Source organism: Phytophthora infestans, genomic scaffold (genome assembly GCF_000142945.1).
Source record: "Phytophthora infestans T30-4 supercont1.18 genomic scaffold, whole genome shotgun sequence".
Lineage (NCBI taxonomy): Eukaryota > Oomycota > Peronosporomycetes > Peronosporales > Peronosporaceae > Phytophthora > Phytophthora infestans.
The window spans coordinates 2,037,734-2,054,710 of record NW_003303741.1 but is presented as its reverse complement, the minus strand read 5'-3'; the positions used below and the strand labels follow the sequence as shown (position 1 = coordinate 2,054,710).

The window sequence follows — 16,977 nt, the reverse complement described above, 5'->3', positions numbered from 1 at the left end:
ATATACAATTTGTTGTTGCAGTAACGTTTTTCGTCTGTTACCACAGGCTGCATCGCCCTGTGGACAGTTCACACGTGATCCAGTCACGCTAGTCTTCGTCCGCCACTTGCGCCATCTGCAGCCGATTCTCGCTCTTCTTGGCTCGCAAATAGTCGTACAGCAGACCTCCACATGACAAGTTGGATGATGGCTCCCAAGTTGAATCTTCATAGCCCACCCACTTGACTTTGAACTCGCGTACAGCACGCTCCGTGCTCGTCGTCAGTGGCGTTCTGTCGTCGAGGATGGCCTCGACTTCATATTCACCGGCAACTTGATCTGGTTCCCAGATGTCCTCAGGCAACAGTTCCTCATCGAAGTCGAGTCTTGCTTCATTAGTCGCGTCTAGTACCAACCGAGTGTTCGGTCGACTGTTGAACTCGTTGACAGCCTTGAGTCTCAACACATGCACTACTGGGTAGAAGCGATACCCACTTCGGTCAGGCAGTTCCAGCTCGTACGCAAACTCTTCCACCTTGCGCTTGATCCGAAAAGGTCCATGCCATCGATGAGCTAATTTCTTTGTCAAGCCCGGTTTGACGCGTTCCATGTACAGCCACGCCCGGCTCCCAATCTCAAAAAGAGATCTCGGTGGGGCTCTTGCAGGATCTTCCATCTCTTCCGAAGCTTCTGGAGGGTCTACCGAGTGTTCGTTTCCACTTGGTTGAGGTACAGCGGCTTTTTCCAGTCAACTCAGAGCATCATTATGCTTTTTTGCTCGTCGCTCCTTTTCTACAGCCTGATAATCTTTGGGGCGACCTCATGTTGTCGATTGATCTCACGCCGCCACGCTAGTGCGTCAGACTGCTTGCCGAGCCCTTGTTTGAGTGACGACGACATTGCCCGCAGCGTCGACTGAGCATCCCAACCGTGAACGAGGTAGAACGGCGTCTCCTTCCTCGTAGTGTCTTGAGAAGTATTAATAGCAAATACCAGCTTCTCCGCGATTTCGTCCCAATCTTGCTGTAGAGGGTCTTCCACGTACACCCGTACGGATCCCATCACCGACTTCACCGAACGTTCCTGCTGTCCATTAGCCTGTGGCCGATATCTCAAAGTCGCTCGTGATCTTGACTGCATCATCTCTGCAAATGCTTGGAAAACCTCGCTCATGAAGCGTGGGTCGCGATCGTGCCTTATTAATGATGGGGCTCCGAATCGTCGGTACACACATTCTTCGAACACTTGGGCAACACTCAGTGCAGTCGTATCTGACATAGCCTTGGCAATAACGAATCCCGTAAACGAGCACTGAAATAGGAGCAACGCCGTGTTGCTCCTGCGAGATTTCGGTAGTGGGATCACAAAATCCATCGAGACGATCTGGAAAGGTCGTTCGGCTAGTACGTTGCCAGGTGAGTATCCACGAAGCTGCGGACGGCTTTTACTCGAGCTGCAATCTGGACATGACTTCACATGCTTCTCCACGTCAGCGTACAAGCCGATCCAATAATAATCGGACTTAACGCGATGGAACGTTCTCACCACACCTTGATGTCCTCCTTCCAGCGAGTCGTGACAGTTCTGCAAGACCTCTTGAATCATCGTTGTCGGTACCACAAGCCGCAGCTTGGTCTCCTCTTGCCAACCATGGTCGTACCGACGATTCAATCCAAGATAGTGAAGCACGCCGTCTTCTGATAACACGAACCGGTCAGCGTATTTCCAGGCATTTCGAGCTTCTTTGTAACTCAGCTCTTGTGCTTGGCCCTGAAGCACCTTCTTGATGTTAAACCACTTCTGCTCCTCGTCTTGTGCCACCTGTATCCGTCTGCGTCGTTCCCGCTGTATCGCTACCGGGTCAACATCTTCCGCATCGGGAAATGCCGCTGGTACAGTCTTGTGAGGATGGTCTGGCAAATATTCGCCGAATGAATCTTCGGTGGACGTCTCTCGTCGTTCTTCATGCTGTTCTTGAGCTTTTGAGACATCCTCCGAGTGTTCATCTGCAAAGCTGACGCGTTTCTTGGCTTTCCTCTGTCGCCGAGTCATCACTGCCATATTACCATAATCGCACTTTGGTGAGCTGTAATCAACCACGAAATTTTCGAAAGTTTTCCACTTTGAAGATTCGGTGCCTGACCGTACATGTACTTGACGCTCTGCTCCACGTGACGAAACATATACTGAGTCTTCATCCGATTCGTAGATCATTTCCTGGATGCGATTCAGCGATGCCAATTCCGACTTGCGAGTTTCAGCCAAGATTACCCGACTGACCTTCGATTCCAGCGCTTCAGTGGCTAACGAATCCGCGGCAGCGTTGTATTCTCGTACAACGTGAAGATATTTAACTGATCGAAGCTTGGCCGTGAGTTCCTTGTGAGTATTCAGCAGCGCTAGCAAAGTTTCCTTCCTGCATGCGATCACCCCTAGTGATTGTTGAATCGCGAGCCTTGAGTCACCAACGATGACTAAATCCTCGGCACCGTGCGCAATAGCAGCCTTGACACCGTTTATCATACCTGTGTACTCTGCCTCATTCACCGTGGTAGCCGAGAGGTAAGCGTTTGCAGCAATCACTACCTTCCACTCAGGAAGGCTCCACAGCACCCATGAACAACTCCCGTAGCCACCGTACTTTTCTGTCTTCGCTGATCCGTCAAAAGACATGACGAATCCGCTGTAATTACGGGAAAGCCTGGCGTACAGCAACGCGGGGTCCATTCGAATAGTCGGGGAACCCTTGTTTGGAGGCGCCACCGGCGCGAGCGAGTCTTCCAGGTCAACGAAGCTCGTGATGCTTGACTGCAGTAGCTGCGCAAAGGCGACATCCCTCTCCTTCACGCGCTGCACCTTCAGGTGCCACTGCGATAGCAGCACTGCGAACTGGACCGCGCGTCCGAAGAGAAACTTCGACTTATGCACCCACTCTAACGTCGAGAATCGCGTATAGACATGTAGCGTCTTTCCTGCCAGCTGGACGTAACAGATCTTCAACAGCAGAAGTAACCCCAAAACTTCCTTCCCAGCTGGATGGTAGTTCATCTCGGCTTCCTTGAGCACCCGACCGAGGAACCGTACGGGGTGTAACTTGCCTTCATGTTCTTGCATTAGCGTAGTGCTCAACGCCCATTCATTCGCAAAGAGCATGACGTGAACTTCTTTCGACCGATCGAAGTGCCTGAGGATGGGTGAATGTGAAACACTCATCTTCAATCTTTCGAAGGAATGACGTGCCACAGAAAGGCCACCTTCAACGACAAAGTCTTCATCCTTGAGCTGGTACAGCGCCGCACCGTAGACCGCGAAGTCTTGAATGAAGCGGCTGTAGTAGTTAACCGCTCCAAGAACGACTGCATGCCCTTCTTACTCGTTGGAAACGAAAGCTCGGTGATAGCCGCAAGCTTCTTGGGGTCAGCTCTGATACCTTCTGGCGAAATTTTATGCGACACAAAGTCCACCTTGGGTTGGCAGAAGATGCTCTTGGTGAAGCTAATGCTGATCCGACACTGTGCAAATCTTGCCAGCAATCGGTCCAGCGTCGCCAGGCAGCTGTCGAAATCCTCGCCACCGAAGCAAATGTCATCCACAAACGACCGTCGACCAAATACAGGTACCAGCGATGATTCGTCTGATTCCCCGTTCGTAAACATGTCAGCGACGGGGCTGTTGACGAGTTGTAGTACAGGGTCGGTCTCTACCGGTGCTTCGCGATCTGCCGCGAACTTCGTTTGAAACGAACCCTCGGCGCTTGGTCCACGACGTTCCTTGGCCTGTTCTTCAGCTAAACGCATCCTCTCCGAGTATTCAAACCAACCTCCTTTAGGTTGAACGAACCCCCAGAGTGCGTTGTCAATCATACGCTGGTAGATCATCGGCGCGTTCTTTAACCCAAAGGGCATGCGTAACCACTCAAAATGTCCTAGTGCGCAGACGAACGCTGACACTTTACGCGCTCGCAAGGTCATCATGACCGCCCAGAAGCCGCTTGCTGCATCCAGCGAGCAGAACCATAGGTAGCGCTCGAGATCTGTTAACAGGTCGTCGACTAGCGGCATTGCATACTCCATGATCGCGGTGATAGCATTCACCATCTTGTGATCAATGCAGAGCCGGATGTCCAGCCCGTTCTTTTTCATCACAATCACGATCGGCGATGCCCATGGACTGTCTGAAAAGACGATCAGTCCTGCACGCAATAAAGCGCGCAGCAGCTCGTACAGTTTGCCGAGAAATCGCAGCGGCACGCGCCGGGCACGCTGTTTAATTGGGGCGTGCCCCTGTGTGTCGATATCGCACACCGCTCCGTAGGCTGGCGGCGGCAGTGCGTTACCACTAGCAATCAGGATGTGCTCGTGGTTCTTTAGCGTCGCGACTAGACGTTCTCGGCGTTTAGTCGACAGCTCAGGATCAGCAACATTAGGCGCAGTGTAGTCAATTGTCGTGTTGATCTCTTCGGTCAGGTCCGGCAGGAATGCCAGCTCCTTCGCGTAGTCGTCCAAGCCAATGTTGTTAGCTGGGTGTTCGTAGAAATCATTTCTCGTATCCTCCGTTGCTTCATTTCCCTCGGTTATTAACACTCGAGCAACCGAGATGTACGTTCCGTCCAACGCCGCTACGGATTCTTCCCTTGAAACAACATTGGCATCCGCTTTGATTTCAACAGTCGGTACTTGGTCCATCTCCTTCCCATCCTGGTTTCCCATCTCTGGGCCATCTGCCGAGTCGTCGTTCGCAATATTGAATGCGTGGGCCGCCAACATATTGGGTTGTTGACTTTTGTTCCGCTCCTCGTTCTGCCGCTGTCTTGACATTTCGGAATTCGCACAAATCTTGCAATGAATACTCGGTGCCGTACTCAACACCTTCTGCGCGATGCCTGTATCCTCTGGATCAACCACCGGTGGCTCGTTCGCAGATTTGGTGACACACAAGGCCGGGACAGCTTCGTCAAAACGGGTGACTCCATTCAATCCAGTGCCGTTGCTTGTCGCTTTCGTGGTCACCCCTGACTGGACACTAACACTCGTTGGCGTATGTACCACGTTTACCGGCCTCAGTAGTTCGTGTGTACGCACTACCGAGGCTTCGTTCGCGTTATTGCCTTCGCCATGGGTTGTCGTGTACGTGTCCAAAGGTTCTGCGGAAGGCTGACCGTCGGCCAAATCCCCGGCTGTCACCCCAGACGCCAGACAGGCTTCCACTCGTTCACGTTCTTCCAGGGATCAGTGCCCAGCGCTCTGCACATGTCAGAAGATCACTAGAATCCACTAGCGAGTCTTCTAGAGGTCGTGCTAGCACCCCACCGGGTTCTGGATAGTTCGGTCGATCAACTGCTGAAGGCTGAGTTGCAAGCCATTGTTCGTAAATTTCGCATTCACGCTGAAAGAGCTCGCGGTCTCTACAACCTTCGTAGGCCAACACTTGCCAGTCTTGGTACTTCTTGGACTCCAGACGCACATAGCCGTCACCTCGTGGCAAATCCCCATCTGGAATCCACATTGCGATCGAGTCGTGTGCTGGTAGGTACACAGTTCGATCAGACACGTTGGTCAGTCGAATGCTCTGAGGCCGTCCACGTCGAAACCTCGTCACTGACGGGATTAGCTTGTTCGTTCGACGGACCCACAGTACGTGTTCCTCCAGACCGACGTGGCGCTTCGCTAGTCGGTATTCTCGCCACTCGTGCGCTTGAATGTCCAAACGCTCGGGTGGCCCGGCGTTAACATGGGAGCCGTATTCTTCGCTATCGATCATGTTCTTGGTCTTTATCAGCGGGATTTGGACTTCGTGCGGTAATTGCGCCGCGCCGTGAAACAGGTCCAACCGGATCCCAGCTGGGATCATGAAGTCGGTCCCGAGTACCACGTCGACGCCTGCACTATGCGCCATTACCCACATCTCAAACTCGTACACCATCTCCCATCCGAGCGTAATCTTGACGCACGCTCGTCGCGTCGTAGACACCTTGCCTTCGTTAATTCCTTGGATGTCAATGCGGCGTCCGTGATCGGGTACATCTCGGAGTCGCAACTTCTTGGCAAAGGCGTCAGTGATCACACTAACGCTCGCTCCCGTGTCGAGGAGAATCCTCGTTCGCTGGTCGTTCACAGCGCCTTGCACCAGAGCTCTCATTCTGATCCGTCGGTCGAATTTCTTGGCCGACCACCTACCCTGTCTCTCGCCAGGGTTCAACTTCATCATCTTGGAGTGACCCTTGGGCTCGTCTCGCGCTGCACTCGAAACCAAGCCGAACGAACCCTCGCTGGTGCCCTCATCAGCATCAGCACACTCCCCTCTCTCTCTAACACCTCCACCGAGAGTTCTACTCCTCTCCTTTTCATTTTCCGTCGCGTTCACACTTGTTACGTAATTATCAGGCCATTCACTCTGCCCCATGAAAGCAAAGATACACTCTGCTTCCATTGAAGGCTCGGTTAACTGTGGCAGCCCGATAGGGACCAACCCAGTTGTAGTTGGCGGGCTGCCTAGTTTAAATGACGTTCTTGAACGACGGCCTTGAGCTCTGGCGGGAGTTCCTCCTTCGTGCCTTTAGTGCGCACGAATTTGGCAAGGTCTTGGAAGTTGCGGAAAAGTTCGCATTGTCCAGCATCGTGGAGCTGCTTGCAGAACTTGCATCGCTTGTTACAGTAGTAGGCGGAGTGACTCATGCCACCGCACACCGCGCATGGTCCGTAGTGTGGGCGTCGGTTGTCGCGGTTGGAGTCATGTCGACCGAGTTGGTCCTGATTGAACCCACGGTCACTACTTCGGCGATCTTGATTGAAGCCATTCTCGCGATCAGGCACGTTTCCACGCAGTTGACGGTTGTCTGAACGTGCGTTGGTGCCTTCAGCAGCTGCACGGCGTTCATTTTCGCTAGCAGCGGCGAGGTATCGGTCGTTTTCATCCAATGAGAAATCACCAACCGTATTATCGGGATGAAAGTCGTTGTACTCATCTTGGACATCGTCGTAAGCGTTCGGATCTTCGTTTGAATACTCGGTGCTCCCATGATCAACTTCACGACCTTTTAATTCAGCTAGTAGGTCGTCCACCGTGGCTTCAATGAGCGTCACTCTTGGTTTGTTTCGGTTGTCATCGCGGCGACGGTCATCACGCCGGTTGTTGCGGGCGAATCCATCGTCGCGTCGCGTATCACGACTCTTGGAGTATCGGTACTCACTGTCACGCTTGGCCATCCTCTCCTTGCCCTTGAGAACATCTTCGATGATCTCTTCGAGCTCGTGAATGTCGGCGACTCGAGCGTGGTAGAGACTCTCCGCCAGCTTGTCATCATCGCATGTTGCCAGGAACTGCTGTACGTGTTCTTTCGCGTCGCGACCACTCTTCTCGAAGTGTAGACGGGCGGTCCGAGCATAGCCATTCAGCCTGTTTATGTAGTCGCACAGATGTTCATTACGTTCCCGCTTGGCGGAGTAGTGACGCGATAGTGCCGTCTGCGTGAACTGCGAGCAGTAGTAGCGGATAAACGCGTCGCTCAGCAGCTTCCACTTGCGCTTCGTCTTCTTCGGAAGCTGACGGAACCAATGAATGGCTCCGTCCCGGAGACTTAGCTCAAATGGAATGCACCATTTATCGGCATCTGTGTGGGTTCCAGTCATTTCATAGACGAACCCACGGAGCCACTGCATACAGTTTTCGCTCTTGTTGCGAGAGCCTGAGAACGGCGTGATGCGATCCAGCGGTCGGTGCGAGGCCATTTCAATCCTCGGTGTTGGGTCCACGTCGTTCAGCGTCGCTAGCTCATTCATCTGACGCATCAACTCGAGTTGAGGATCTTCCTCGTCGAATGTACGCACCAAAATGTCATCGTCACTGGACGAACCATCGCTGTCGACTTGACGACGTCCGGCACCACCTTTGGGAGCTCGCGCACCGCCTCGGCGACCGAACGAACCCTCGTTACTTGCGTAAATACTCTGCATACGGCTCTCCGAACGTGGCGTAACCATGTGCGAGTCTTGAAAGTACGGTGAAGCTTCGGTAGTGCCAAAGGCACCACGCTCAGCTCCACGCTTGGTCGGAGGAGTACGAACGAGTCGTTGGGGCGTCGGCGGCAATGGAATCTTGGACGGATCTTCATCTTGAATCATCGGTCGACTCACAGGTTGCTTTCCGGCATTGATGCCAACAGCGCCAAACGCCTTCCGAAGCTTCTTCTTCCATCTGGAGAGCGGCCCCGGCTTCGTGTGGACTCCAATCTTGGAGCGACATCGTCGATGGGTACGTCTCGTTCTCGAAGCCCAGCGACAACAGTAGCGAAACTGAATCCTCGGCAACTTGACTAGTCGAAACCGAGTTGACTGGGTATTGAAGCTCCTGCGCAAGCGCAGGCCAGTCGGCCTTTTTCTTGGGGATGGGCTTGAACAGCTGCATCCACTCATCATTCTGCATCAGCGCTTGTACGCGGTCGAAAACGCGCTTGGCGGCTGGTGTATCACCGTTGATAGGTAGCCGAGGTGCCTTCAGCAGTGCTGAATGCTTTGCACTTGCCACCGAAGGTTTAAAACCCTCGGTCCCATCGTCATAATCATCGTAGGCTGGTTCTGATCCCGCAACATCATCGAGCTCGTCGGCGAGGTTCCTCGAAAGGGACCTGGTCGCCCCGCTCAGCCCCGATGATAGCGTGGCCGTCTCCGGCGTCGCTGCGCCTGGCTCTGGAGCCGGCGTCTTGTCTTCGTAATCTTCATAATCGTGGGCGTCAGGACCGATGTCTGCTTCGTCGTCGAAGCTCACTGAAAGCTTGGTGGCGGCTGCAAAGCGCGCAGCCGGGCTTGAACTCTCGTTGCGAGCCCCGCCAGACTTGGCAGGCGTAACTGGTACCGTCGGTTGTCCTTTCGCCATGTTTCTTGTCTTTTTCTTGTTCTTCTTCTCTTGGTAGCTCGTAAACTGGAAGGCCATACAAACAGCTCACAATGGTCACAATCTGTTCCCGGGTCGCGGCACCAGTTGTGGTGTTGGAATTCCCACGTGAACTCTAGCTACAAATGTAGTTAGGATGTTCCCACAACAATACGTCTACTAGGATAGTAAACGATCGTTCGGGCGGACCTGAAGACCCCAGTTCTGCCCTTGCACCGGGACAAACTGGACCTTGTAAACTACTTATATAGGTCAACCAGTAAAATAAGAACACGCTACTAGCACGAGCAAAGCTAGCAGGTATTTTGAATCCTCGTGGTCCCAACAGCGAAAGGGTACCAGGCACGGGTAAGCCTTTTACGAGATCACCGAGTGTTCAACACTCGGCTGGAAGAAATAAAAGGGAGGCAATTAAAGCACTCCCAGTCGTGCAAATAGGCAACAATAAGCCGTCACGTAAAACCTCCCGATAATAACCGGCCAATACACAAAGTCTCTTGGCCTTGCCGGATGAACCCTCGCTACAGAGCTTCGAGCTCACCGACAGGCATAACACACTCAAACAAGCTTGACCTGACGCTTACCTTGAAGCCGGACGTCGCTCTGTGTGCTTGAGTGGAAATTCTGTTCTGTATTTAAGCTTACCCTTTCGGGTCTATTCCTAATAAGAAGTCCTAATCAAGTATACAAATATCAAGTGAACAATGATCCGTTATGGATCTTCTTGCATGCCAAGCGTCGTCTGCACCATCGCATGAGCATTTTAACGGTCCGCGCCCTGTCCCAGACGGTGAAAGTGCCTTCCAAGGGTCGCGGAGTCTTCTGCGAACTCATCCCAACCGCCACTGAGGGTTCGTACCGTAGATGGTCCGCTGAATGCGAATCCGGCCAGTCCATTATTAATAATAAGGACAGCCTGGATTCAGTGACATAGGGCCGTATCCGATACTTGTTGAAAACTCGGAGGTGACGCCGTCGAGTCCCTTGCACCTTAGCGTCTCCGTACATCACCTGACCGAGGGTTCGTCGCTTGAACAACTTGGGCGGTGTCACGTCTTTGTCGACGGGTGATAATCCGCAACTACGGAGAAATCACTACACCACAGTACCATCACATTCGTGATGAGGTCAAGCGCGGTGAGGTCAAACTGGAGTACTGCGAGACCTCTGTGATGCTGGCGGACATCATGACGAAGACGCTTCCGGGGCCACGTCACAAGGACCTCGCGACGGCGCTCGGAGTCAACGCGTGTTTGCATTGAGGGGGCGTATTGAGGGGTACCGGGTTATGACGGTAAATATTCATAAACCGGTAACCAAACCGGTACAACACGATTCCGCGATGATTACGGTACGTTGATTACGCTATCGATGATTAGACGAGTAGGATGATTGGACGAGTGTTGGTGATTGGATGCACCAATTGATGGGATGATCTAGGTAGTGTGGACAGTGTAAGCTCCGATCAATCAATCACTTCGGAATCTCCCTTCTTCCCCTGAAGTGTCTTCGCTCCAGTCTACCCCCCGAGTGGTGACTCTTCCCTTCGCTTCGTTCAAACCCAACGTTGCCTAAAACCCGTGACCTCTATTATCGCTCGACTCAAATGTTCGAAGCCACGCGAGCTCTCTTCCGACAGCTCTCGCCATTAATCTCGCTATGTGACTCCATACTCTCAGCCGCCAAGCAACAGGTGCCAAAATCAAGCAACACTTCAAAGCCCCAGTTCTCAGACCCGATGCACACGCCCGTCGCCGCCGACGGACTTAAACGTCCTCTGAACAGCCCAATCACCGCATACGAGCTCGAAAGCGCGGTCAGCCGCTTACGCAATGGACGTGCAATGGGCCTGGACTCCATCCCTGCCGAGCTTCTCAAGTATGGATCAGAGCTATTAGCTCAGCCTCTCGTCAACATCATCAATCACGAACCCACCACAGGAGACAACATCCGCCTGGGCGAAGGAATTCTTCTCGGACTTCCCAAGCCAAACAGGCCGGCTGGCCAATGCTCTAGCCTTCGACCTATCGTTCTACTCAACAGCATCCGCAAGGCGATCTCTCGGGTGGTACTTCGCCGCATCTCCCCCAAGGTCGAACAATTCCTGTCTTCGCACCAAAACGGGTTTAGACCCTGTCGCAGCACTGCCGATGCAGTGTGGACCCACAGGTGGATAGCAGGACGCGCTCAGAGATACTAGGAACGATTCCATATCCTTGGGATCGACCTCTCACGTGCTTTTGACACAATCAACCGCGACAAACCTCTTTCCGTGCTCAAAACAATCCTCGATGACGACGAAAGTCGACTGATCCGACTACTACTACGCGACACAGAGCTCTCCCTCCTATTTGGCAATCGCCTGCTTTCGTCGTTCGAGAGCAATACAGGTACTCCCCATATTGACTCTTGCTCCCCTGTTCTTTTTGTTGCTTACCTAGAAGCTTCTCTACGAGACTTAGCCAGCCAACTCGACGTACCTCACAATCTCCTCGCTGACATGATCGTGTACGCTGATGACGCAGACTTCGTCTGCCAGAGCGCCGAAACAGCTACCCTGATCGTGACTCAAGCCCCTGCCGTTCTAGTCAAATGGCCCCTCCAGATGAATACGTCCAAGACCGAACACACCATCGTACACCGCAGCCAAACCGCGAAGTTCAACCGGATCACAAGTGCGAAGGATGAAGACTGGCACAATACGCGCAAGCTAGGTTCTCTCCCTCGGCGACACTGAAGACGTCTCCCTCCGCAAGACTTTAGCCACCGCCGCACTCGACCGCATGTGGAAAGTTTGGCTCCGGCTATCGAAGACCTCGGAAGCTACGCGCCTCCGCCTCCACAACTGCTATGTATTGCCGATTCTACTCTACAATTGCGGGACTTGGGCCCTGACCAAATCCGTGCTACACAGCCTCGAAAATTTCCATCGTCAACAGCTTCGCCAAGTGATCGGAGTACGCTATCCTGACACGATCTCCAATGACAAGCTCTACGACCGCACCAAGCCCAGCCACTCCGATTTCACTTACTTCGTAGCCGATGGAACCTTTTTGGCCACTTACTCCGCAGACCAGCAGACATTCCAGCATACCGCTTCATGGTAGCCTTCTTCAACTTTAGTGAGACCGGCAAATGGAGAGGCAGACAGCGACTAACACTACCTACGGTCTTAGATGTCGACCTTCAGACACTTTCCGCAGGACACCGCCTTCAAGGTGTCCCGGACCTGTACCTCCTTCGCCTATGTGCACAGGATCGTGCAGCCTGGAAGGACTTAACCGAGGCGCTTATTGCGTACGCGCCGCTTAATGGACTCTGGCGAGAGAAAAGAGAAACGTAGAGAATGTGATAACCCGACGCATGCGTAAGCTGAGCCACCTCGGTGGCAAGACGGCTCGCGAAACGCGCTCACATAAATATGCATACATATCAATCCTACTTAGTTTTCTTGCTACACTGAGTTTAAAATGTGGGTAAGACAGCCAATTCGTGGAATAGTGTCGCAGATGCTTCTTCAGCATTCATTTCAAACACAGCCATTCCCTGCTCAAAGTGAAGTTGTGCGTGCGTTTCAGGAGCAGGAGCAGTGTATTCTGGCGGCTCGCCATGCACCTGCGTGAGACGCCGCACTGGGAGGGGGTAGATAATGAATGAAGCGGAATGCTGCGGAGCTTGTTGTAGTATACTGTTTTGATATCCTATTGTGAACACTGCTCACTTATTATTAATACATGTTACATACCGCTACGCGGCGGTAGTTTAGGTTTAGTTGGACATGCTTTGGCCTTCCCGCCTCCGCTACGCTTCGGCTGGATGCAAATTAAAAAAACAAGCTCAAATACTGACCAAGCAGAAGCAATGGGGCTTCGAGTCAGGAAGGCAACGTGTCGAGCAGAGTGCTGCCCGTCATAAGTCTGGGATGGTACTGCCTCACGCCCGAGAGCCACAAACGAAGTTTTATTCGAGTGCTGCAACAACGACACCATGAATCTCGCTACATACGTCAGTGCATCTTTTGCTAGTACAGCTCTCATATTTAATTTCTACTTTCTCGAAATAGTCTATTATGTAGGTATACAATATATGAAGTAATTTATATTAAGTTACTTATAACAGTACCGTATAAAAGTTGCGGTAGATGGACCAATAGGGTGCGCCCTTGTCGGCGACACGTCCTCCAGTTTAGTAGTATCAGTTTTTGTTGTCTAAACAACGTTTAGGTCAAGTTCAATTCGCTTACAGTAGTAATTGTCACCAGCACAAATGAGTAATTTTCGCTCCCTCTTAGACTATCTATGGGAATGGCTCAAGCGACAGCTTCCGTAGACTGCTGTGTACACTCGGCGTTGAGCTCATCAACATGGAACTCGCTAGCGATACCGTCTCCATCGATGATCGTTGGTCTAGTGCGGATTGCAAACTCTTCGACCCATTTTTCTCGGCTACTAGCCCCTTCTTGAGCGACATATTAAAGCGTTCTGCTTCCACTCGCTGGTGCTGCATCTCTGGAATGACACAACTCGATTCTCTCGTCTCGGAGCTTCGTGCACTGCCACCGTTTTCTATCAATTGTGATAAATACATTTCCAAGCGTTGGGTCTGCATTTGCAGTTGCAATCGCTCCTCTTTTTGCTGCTGACGTCGAAATTCCCGCTCTCGGTTCTACTCCTGGCGACTGCGTTTGGTAGCGCTTAACGAGTGTTTTTCATTGGGGATCTCGGACAGAATGGGGATCTCGTCATTTGCATCGATCATGGCAAAAAGGTGCGCTTCTGACCATTAAGTGCAATTCTCAGATAAATACGATTTTAAACTAAGTACGAGCCTCTCATCCAAAATAGCGCGGCAGACTTCACGGGGCAGCGCGGAGCGGCGAGTGGCCAGCAAGTAGCGAGCATCCAATGATACAACGCGCAGAAGGGTGTTAGGATGGATGCAGTGGAGAACCCGTCGGACGGTGCGAAACAGACTCATATGCGACGCAGTTGCACGAATGGTCTAACATTTGCATGTGATTTAATTATGTATTAAAGCGCGTGGCCTACGAGTAAGGAAATCCGAGATGAAAAAGAGGTATGTCACGCTTGGTATGGAGAATGGCGACAGCAGCAATGACGACTACCGTCGACACGCAGGACTCGGAAGATAATGAGGAAATTTCCGGGGACGCAGATGACCCCTTAAACCTCGGTACATCTGTTCAGTAGACTCTCAGCAGATATTTGCTGAGACTAAAGGCTGCGTTTTAATCGATCAGGTCGGTATGAGCGAAGTGCGAGCGCCATGGACGGCAAGCTACGCGGAAATATATCCTGTACGTGTGTGGTTGCGGTAAATATAAGTTGCCGGCTTTGGTAAGGTTGTTGTTGAAAAGAAACGACGACAGTCTGCCTATCAACGCTTCGTGAATAGACGGTATTCGCCGCATGAGCCGGTGCCCTCAATGAGGAAACGTAAGGTGGTATTGCATGAAGGGCCAAAGCGAGGAGTGAAGAGCAGGTGAAACAAGGCTACGCGCAAGTAGTGCCCGACTACGAACAAGAGAAGAAAGACAATGAGCAAGACGCGCAGGACGAAAGTTATTCGGTCCTAACCTTTTTCGGTCCTCACCTTCCGAATAACTTTCGTCCTGCGCGTCTTGCTCATTGTCTTATGACTCAGGTAGTGCATCACATCGAGGGTACGGAAGCGAACCAATAAGCCCTTGGAAGAAATGAAGACCATGCTTCCGAACCACAACGAAATTGTAAATGGGGTGACGCCTTTTCTATCCGGTCCAATTGAATTTTGGGATCAATTTTATAACATTTCTACGCAATACAAGAATAAAAACAATCCCAAATTTCGTTCTCAGAGCTCCAAGTCTACAGCGCTACACAACAGGTATGTAATCGTCCGTTTGATCTTGTATACAATGCTTAACTCTGTCATGATACACTTATCTAAATTGTACCATACACACCCAGAATATGATTTTTTAAAGGGCGCCCCATGTGCCCTTTAGCGAAGTCACTGTACTTGTTTGTTGTAACAAATCATTGAAGATGCGTTGATGATAGATCATGATAGAGAGAGAGGCAGACTATTCTATTTGGTCTTAACGACGACTAGACGTCTGGAATTTCCTAAGCCTGGTTAGCAACGCCGGTGCCAGTAGGTCCGGTGGTTGTACGAGGCTCACCCTTTGTATTGGGTGCTCTCTTGGTTGTTTTTGTAGTACCCGCAGGCATAACAGCATTCGGGTACCTTGCTCTTGTGTTTCCGGTCTTCGGCTTTCCCGCTTTCCTATCGCTTGTTGTTGCCTCATGGCCGACGCCCAAAACTCCTGACTGCTTGCGTCCGCTGTGATCTCGTCTTGGTGGAAGACTACGCTGTTCCTCTGAGTTCATATGCTAGTGAGGCAGATACTGCAAAGAATGCTCCAAATTCGCTTCCAGTCCGCTGTAAACTGTTTGGTCTCATCCGGAAACTTGCTGCTCAATTGCTGCTGCACGCATTGAGATAGCAGCGGTGCCTTGCGGCTGGCGCACTGCTGTTGGAAGCTCTCTACCTGCCCAGGTGACCAGCATTCGCCCGTCCAGTGCTGAATTAATTTGCTCCAGCAGGCTTGCGCGCATGAACACTCCCAGAAGAGATGTTCCACCGTCTCTTTGTGTTCACGGCACTCCGGTGTCTTTCGGCAGCTATTATCTTGCCGACATCCTTCGTGGTATAAGCTGAGTTGCCTAACTGCCACGCGATATACCACCCAGACCTGGTATTCTGTGAGCTGGTGTTTGTGTGCCCATACTTGCGTTGGTGTTTGTTGCATTGCTGCATTTTGCCAGACGCTGATTGCCACAATGTCCTGAAGGCGTTGCACTTGCCTGTGGAGTTGTCCGTCATCTCCTCTGTACCGCCGGAACGGCTGCTTTTTCAACGCCACCAAAACGTGTTTGTTTGCCACGCTCTTCTTCACACTCCAGGGGAAGCTGTGGACCCATGGGTGCGCGTAAAACACCAATCCTCCGGAGGCGCTGAGCTGGGCTAGTGCTTCCCTTGCGTTTGGCTGCTGAATCTCCCCCAGGTCTCCAGACGCTAATCTCCATGCTATCCCATTGGGCATTTGCTCTAACAGAATGCTGCTCCCTTGAGTTCCTTGACCCGTGGTGCACGTTCCTCTCGCTCCCCCGTCTTGCGTGAGTTGCCAGGTGTAATCTGCTAACACTTCTGGCGGATGCCTCAAAGTCAGCTCGGGCTGGACGTGCAGTACCGCTCCAACTGCTAACGTCGGAGCGTTCAGCAGTATTGGTAGGCTCCATCTCCTCAACTTTGCCTGCTGATGTTCCACTGCTCCTTCGACTGGGATTGAGAAGGCGTAAGTCGTCTCCGCTGTACGCGTGATATGAAGTTCCTCGACTGTGCAGCTTTGAATCCTGTCGTATTTTTTATTGCTGAGTGTGTTTCCACTATCCACGGGTTGGCGTTCCATTTGAATGCCGGCCAGAATGCTTCAACTACCGCCGTCATCCCCCTCCACGGTGACTCCAATACCCTTGGTAGCTCGATGATCCATCTTCCTGCTACAGTCCAGCTAAGAGAGTCTACTTCCAGTTGCTCAAGATCCGTCTGGTACTTCAAGATGGAGTCTGCTGAAAGGTCATCAGGTGGTTGGAGCCAAGTAGTCATCAGCTGCTGCACTTTTTCCCCAGGCTGTCCTCTGACTCGTGTGGCTGCCTTAGCGGTCACGTTAGTCGGAGATATAACTTCACCCCACTCACTCGTTGATACGCGAAAGACCCAAGCCTTCCATGCAGACCAGTAAGTGTCTTTGCGTTGCACGAGCCACAGTATGGTGTGTTTAACTCTCTGGGTCTGACATGCTATAGGGACTGATGCCAGCCCCATTCCTCCTGCCGGCTTTGGGGCATATACAAGTCCCGGATTCTCCTTGTGCCGACTCGTATCTGTCGCTGTGCTATGTCTCCATAGGAGCTGTTTTTGCAGGCTGAGAATCTGCTTCTCTGCCCATAGGGGCTTGATGATAGATCATGATAGAATAATTCATCTTAAATAAAGTATGCCAGATGGTTTACGAAGGCACATTTTCTCGAATATTTTTATAGA

The 16,977-nt window shown here is 51.9% G+C and overlaps 1 protein-coding gene across 1 annotated transcript; it reads left to right on the top strand.

The window, feature by feature from the left end:
- Positions 1 to 13,597: 13,597 nt before the first annotated feature.
- Positions 13,598 to 14,571, top strand: PITG_10570 (uncharacterized protein; the record flags this gene model as incomplete). Its single annotated transcript, XM_002902297.1, has 4 exons — positions 13,598 to 13,635; positions 13,905 to 13,944; positions 14,129 to 14,185; positions 14,533 to 14,571. 4 exons carry the CDS (start codon positions 13,598 to 13,600, stop codon positions 14,569 to 14,571), a joined length of 174 nt encoding a protein of 57 aa, XP_002902343.1.
- Between the last annotated feature and the right edge of the window lie 2,406 nt (positions 14,572 to 16,977).